We start from the raw sequence: 6298 nt of genomic DNA on the forward strand, positions 1-6298 counted from the left end.
ACACGGGTTGATAGGTTTTTGATAGGCAAGGGGATTAAGGGTTATGGGGAGAGGACGGGAATGTGGAACTGAGACACGACAGATTAGCCATGATCTTATTGAATGGTGGGGCAGGCTTGAAGGGCTAGATGGCCTACTCCTGCTCCTATTTCTTATGTTCTTATTGGGTGACCCTCAGGTTCAATGAAAACAGAAAACGCTAAATCGGAGGCTCAAACCAAAAATCATTAACGCAGTTTGGATTTTATTTTGAGTTTCATTGGGCAACCATTTGTTGGGGTTACAGTTCATCGAATCCAGGCCCAACACTCACCTGCTCTGTGAGATTGCCTCAGGTTTTATTGTAAATGTTTTTGCTCTTGTAGTCAATCTCAAGGTGGTACATCCTCTCATTCAAATGTCACAGGCACAGTTCCTCATGAAAACCTATGTGCTTGGGTTATAAAAAGTATTTGATAGCCTTAGGGCACTGCGGAGCAGAGAGTTTTGTTTGGAGTGACATTTTTATTTCACACAAAAAGATGCAAGGAATAGGATTAGACTGTGACATTGACTGGGGACTACTGGAGTCATACTGAACAGCCATAGTTGGAACACAGATTGCTGAATTTCTGAAGATCAATTATCGATTTGAGGTTAAACATGGGTTCATTGTTTAAGCACTGAAGATTATATTCATGCTTAACCCATACAACTCAGCTCATTTACAGTTACTTAGGTCCAAAGTGTATTCTGAAACCACTGCTATCTTCATTAGCACTGACCTCTGAGGAGAGTGGAATCCAGAAGGCATTAAATGTAATCTGTACATAACACATACTTGTTGGTGTCCCAGGAGTGTCTGAGGAAGCTTTATTCTGTATCCAGCGTGTTCAGTACCTGTCCTAGGAGTGTTTGATGGGACAATATAGAGGGAGTTGTACTTTGTATCCATGTAATCACTGACTTTATTTACTCTGTGCCTCTCTTTATTTCAGTATCCCTGTGAGCTGGGACTGCTGCTAGCTTTGGCTATTTGTACCTTGGTGTCCCTGAGCCGTATTTACACAGGGATGCATACAGTTTTGGTAAGTCAGAAATGGCAAGTGTGCCCACGTGACTGGGGGAGGGGGGAGTGAGGTGGGTGGGGGTGATGGCAAAGGTTTTCTGTAAATGGGTCTTGGCTTTATAGGGATGTGCTGTGAGTTATTCAACATATAAAAATGAGACAAAAGCAAATCCCAGAAATCTGAATGAACATGAAATGCAGGACATGCACAACCGTTGTATTGGCATCTGTGAAGAAGGCCAGCAGATTAACATTACAGCACAGACCTTTCAGCATAGATCTGTGTTCTGTCCCAAGAAACCAGTTGGTGGAGGAAATTACTAGAGCCAATCCAGTTTCAATGAATGTATCTTCAGGTGCTCAAGTGAAACCCCAATTAACACCTCCACCTGCACATAATGAAACGCAATTAACAGTTTGATCACAATGAAAATTTTGGAAAAGGTCAGAAAGCACCAGGCCCTTGTTTTGATAGATTAATGGCTCTAACCTACTTATAGTGCAGATCATGTCAGGTAGAGGGAAAGGCAGTAAGGGGCTGAGAAAAGAGGGAGCCAAGCACGGCAAAGTACTCTGATTACATCCAGGGTATCACCAAGCTGGCCATTCGACATCTGGCAGGGGTGTCAAGTGCATCTCTGACCTAATCTACAAGGAGGTTGGTGACTCCGGGAAAACATCAAAGACTTGGTGATCTATTCCACACACGCCAAGAATGAAACGGTGGATGGCCATGGATGTGGTGTACACCAGGGACAGACTCTGTGTGGCTTCAGTGGCTGAGGATAGTTTTAAGGATTGTGATTTAAAAAAAAAAAATTTTCATCATATTGCTCAACCCCACCATTCCACTCCATCCCTCAACCCCGATTCACCTTCTCTCCAGACTCGTGTAATGGTTATGGTACTAGGAATCCACAAGCCCTGAATTCAATTTACACCATAGCAAATTATGAGACTGAATTTGATAAACCTGACAACTTGTGCACGTTGAGGAAGGAAACCTGCCATTGTAACTAATCTGGCCTATGCATGACTCTGATCCCACATGCTTCATGGTTGGTTATTCATGCCCTCAGGGCAGTGAGTGATGGACAATAAAAACTGGCATGTCAGCGTTGCCCACACCTCAACAGCAAATGATAAAAAGCAACAAGTGGTAATGTATTGAAGTGGCAACAAGCTAGTGGCATGCTTTTTAAAGTTAATCTTAATTCTGATAAAATGTCTGTGGTTTGTGGGCTGCAACCAGGGAATCTCAGCACCACCCTGGGGGTTGTAGGAGCTACTAAGAGCCTCAAACAGTTCATCCTCTCCATCAATTCAGTCACCCTCGGGTTTGTTGACTTACTCCAGTCAATACCAGCTCACAGTCCATATCCCCAGTGTTTATTACTGCCAAGTATATAAACAGCTTAAAGCAGCAATGTTATAAATGTCGCCTATTCATTAAATACTTTTGCTGTTATCTTGGTCCAAGAACACACACTACTTTAGCTGCAGGACAAGCTAGGAAAAATTGAAAACTGCTTCTCAATACAGAGATAGGATTGTTAATGAATGGTTAGGAATTGTAGAGATTTCCCTGGAACCAGTGGGCCAGTAGTCGCAATACTATCTCTGTAACTGAGCCACGTGGCCAGGAAGGTCACTGGTTTGATGCCTGATCTATGCTGAGTGAGTTGGTCTCAGCCAAGGTATCTCTATATTTGCACTTCAAAATAACCTTAGAGGATAGATGTTTGGCAGGTTTCTTGTTTCACACTACCCTGTGGTAACCAGAGTTTGTGCTTGTATGAACATGTGGTGAGGGCAAAAATCAGGCCGTGATTCCCTCCATAGTCATATTTCCGACTAGTACCAAAGGTGTCCCACAGATGAGGAACAGTTGAGGACTCTGGTTCTGTACTTGTTAGACTTTAGAAGGATGAGGGGGATCTTGTTGAAACTTACAGGATAGTGCAAGGCCTGGATAGCATGGACATGGAGAAGACCACTAGTAGGAAAAACTAGAATTGGAGAACACAACCTCAGGCTAAAGGACAATCCTTTAGAACAGAGAGGAGGAGGAATTTCTTCAGCTAGAGAGTGGTGAATCTGTGGAACTCTTTGCCGCAGAAGGCTGTGGAAGTCGGGTCATTGAGTGTCTTTAAGTCAGGGATAGATAGGGTCTTGATTAATAAGGAGATCAGGGGTTATTGGGATAAGACAGGAGAATGGGGATGAGAAAAATATCAGTCATGATTGATTGGTGGAGCAGACTTGATGGACCGAGTGGCCTAATTCTGGTCCTGTGTAGGACAGCCCTTTGGTAAGATACTGCCCTGTGTCCTGGAACCTATATTCCAACAAGAGCAGATGTGAATAGCAAGTTCTAGAGAAGAAAGTTCTGTATTCAGGACTGATCTCAAGATTTGAAAAAGAGTTTCCAACATTCAGTGTGAATTGGAGTCCGCCTTTTTAGACCAATTGTTCCATCTTAAATTACATTTGCTTTCTAGACTCTGAAATCACCTTGGTGCTTTGGTTAGGAATTGGTATATGATTTTCCAATCTCTGCTGGAACTAATGGCTCTTTCCCTTCCTCAGGATGTGTTGTGTGGAGTTGCAATCACTGCTCTGCTGGTGACTGCCTCTTACCCTTTCTGGGATGCCGTGGAGACCTTCCAGATGAAGAACCACTTTGCTCCTCTATTAGCATTGTCCCTGCCTTTGCTGCTGTCCATCTATTACCCTGAGCTGGACCACTGGAGCACAGCACGAGGTGATACCACCAACATTGTCAGTGCTGGTGGCGGGGCGGCTTTGGCCACTTGGATCAACTATCAGTGGGAGCTGATCCCAGAGCCTGTGTCTGTTCCTCCCTATCCGCTCCCCTCACTATCCATTGGACTGATCTACAGGATGTGTGCCAGGTTTGCCATCGGAATTATCATTGTGTTCATTGCTCGGCAGGTGATCAAGTCTGTAGCCCTGACTCTGGTCTGTAGAGTGGCAGGAGTCTCCCCCAGAGACCAGGAGGCTCGGAAGCTGCTGAGGGTGGAGGTCCCCTACAAATACATCACATACAGCTGCCTGGGAGTGGTTGGACTGGCAGGCTGCCCAGCAGTTCATCGGTATTTATCACTTTGACTGTGTCATGGTGAGATGTCTCTTAATTCATGTGTATTTGGAAGCAGAGTATCAGGCACTAAATTTTCAAGGCCCCATGGGTGTGGGAATGGATTTCTGCCCCTGGAGGTTTTCCTGGGCTAGTCTGAAAGGTGACTTAATTGGACAAGGTCTGAATGAGGGGAGATTTGGCAGCATTTTCCTGGTGGCTGTGCTCCCCGCCCCGCTCCCCCCCCCCCCAAGTAGATGGTTAACTGGAGAGGGTTAAATCCTCTGATCCACACTGCCTTCCCCACTAAAATACTGAATGGTGTTGAGGTGCCCTCATTTCTCCATGCTGCCTCAGCACCTCCTCCCTCTCTGGCCAGGACTGCCCTGCCCGCCCTGTGGCTGGGTGGGATCCTACCCGTCCACCTGGCCAGCACAAGGAGACCAATCCAGAGGCTGCCTCCACCTTAGGACCTCCATTTCATCCCGACCTCAGAGCCCCGAAGCCTTCAGGAAAATCCTGTGGATTCAGCCTGAGTTTAGTCAGAAATCTGAGATGGATACTCAACTGGTGAAGTCTGTCAACCAGTTAAGCTATAAATTCTCAAAGACTGGAATTTCCTCTTTTTGCTTGCCTGTGTAATGTGATTGTCGTTCAGCCATTCTTCTGAGGGATTTCTTGCTGCTGCATTATCTGCTAGGGTGGGGTGGGGTGGGGGAATGTTCATTGTCATTATTGAGCGTAGGACTAATTGAGGTAACTCCAGCTTCTCACCGTTCAGCTCTCTTGGAGATAGCTCATTCCTACTTGAATCAAATATACTTCCAAAGCCATAGCCTCTGCTACCTGGAAGGACAGGAACAGCAGATGCCTGGGAGCATCATCTGTAAGTTCCTCTCCAAGCCTCACACCATTCTGATCTCAAAATATAATCTCCAGTGCCACAGGGTCAAATTCCTGGAAATTCCTCCTTAACAGTGCTGTAACACTCCCTGCCTCAGTCCAAGAAAGCAGCTTGCTACTACCTACTCAAGGCTAATTAGAAATGGGCAATAAATAGTTGTGTTGCCGGTGACTCCCACATTCTGTGAATGAATGAAGAGATAACTGTGGATTGGATTATTTGCTCCTTATCTGGATTGCTTGCAGTCTTCTCTTTAAAAATAATTAGTGAAAGTTCCACCAAAGACCATTCGATGGGAAATGGAGCCGAAATCGTTTTGCACATAGTTATGTTTTCCATTGGAAATAAGGGGATCATTGAGAGGGGAAGTGATGAGCATTGGACTGGGGGCCATATGGGGGGACCCATACCTGGTGTCCATCTGTCAGCAACGGTGGCATTTTTTTGTCACTGGGAAGCCAAGCTCTTCTCCATCCTGATATTTAAGGGCAAAAATTAGAAATGTAGATATACTTCTCTTGAGAGCTCTAAGCTGCACCACTTCTCTGGAGGTAACCAGTGAGGACAAGAGCCACGCAACAGGAGGCTTGTGGACTTCACCTGACTGTGTGAGTGCATGTATGTGCTACAGGTTGCCATGACATCCCAAATTTGACTGAGCCAGGAGTGGTGGAACTCCTGCTCTGGTAAGTTGCCATGTCCAGTGCCATTTGAGTTTATCAGAGCTTGCACACCAATCAGAAACTGTTGGGGATGATAGACACATATCACAGTTGGGTCTATGTCATACTCTGGAGGGAGACTTGTGGACCCCCTCGAAACTTTCAGCCCATACTGTCTACAATGGATCCTATCCCAATTAGGTAACCAAGGGGAAATCAGGAATTGGAAGTTGTTTGGAGGTATGGGTTCTTACTTGGAGCTGATGGAGATTTTAAGGAGAGGTTTGTGATTAGCATCTGAAGACCAAATCTCAAGAAAATGCTGGTGCATTCTGCTGCGTCGCAGTTATATTGGACAATGAAGTAAACAAGATGAAAATTTCATAAAGCAAAGAATATTTCTTCTTGTGTTCTATGTATGTGTCATGAGGTTAGGATTTTTAGTCAGAACCTTGGGTAATCTCAGGTCTAGGCAGGATAAATAATTAGAGAAAACACATTTAATCTGAAATAACCTAGATAAAACCATTGAACAGATTCACATTATGTTTTAATACTGCAATATCAAGGCTCCTATTCAATCC

General features: G+C 44.9%; 1 protein-coding gene across 2 annotated transcripts in view; it reads left to right on the plus strand.

The window, feature by feature from the left end:
- Window positions 1–4378, plus strand: part of LOC145360139 (sphingosine-1-phosphate phosphatase 2-like) — a 29019-nt gene extending 24641 nt beyond the window's left edge. For both annotated transcript variants that reach the window (XM_080215116.1, XM_080215117.1), the window contains 2 exons: window positions 978–1067; window positions 3638–4378. In XM_080215116.1, the coding sequence (XP_080071242.1) occupies window positions 978–1067; window positions 3638–4180 (633 nt within the window). In that variant the 3' untranslated portion in view covers window positions 4181–4378. The remainder of the gene's footprint in view (window positions 1–977; window positions 1068–3637) is intronic.
- The last annotated feature ends 1920 nt before the right edge of the window (window positions 4379–6298 follow it).

The sequence above is a fragment of the Carcharhinus amblyrhynchos genome, chromosome 30 (assembly GCF_965287045.1).
Source record: "Carcharhinus amblyrhynchos chromosome 30, sCarAmb.v2.hapA, whole genome shotgun sequence".
In the NCBI taxonomy this organism is placed as follows: Eukaryota; Metazoa; Chordata; class Chondrichthyes; order Carcharhiniformes; family Carcharhinidae; genus Carcharhinus; species Carcharhinus amblyrhynchos.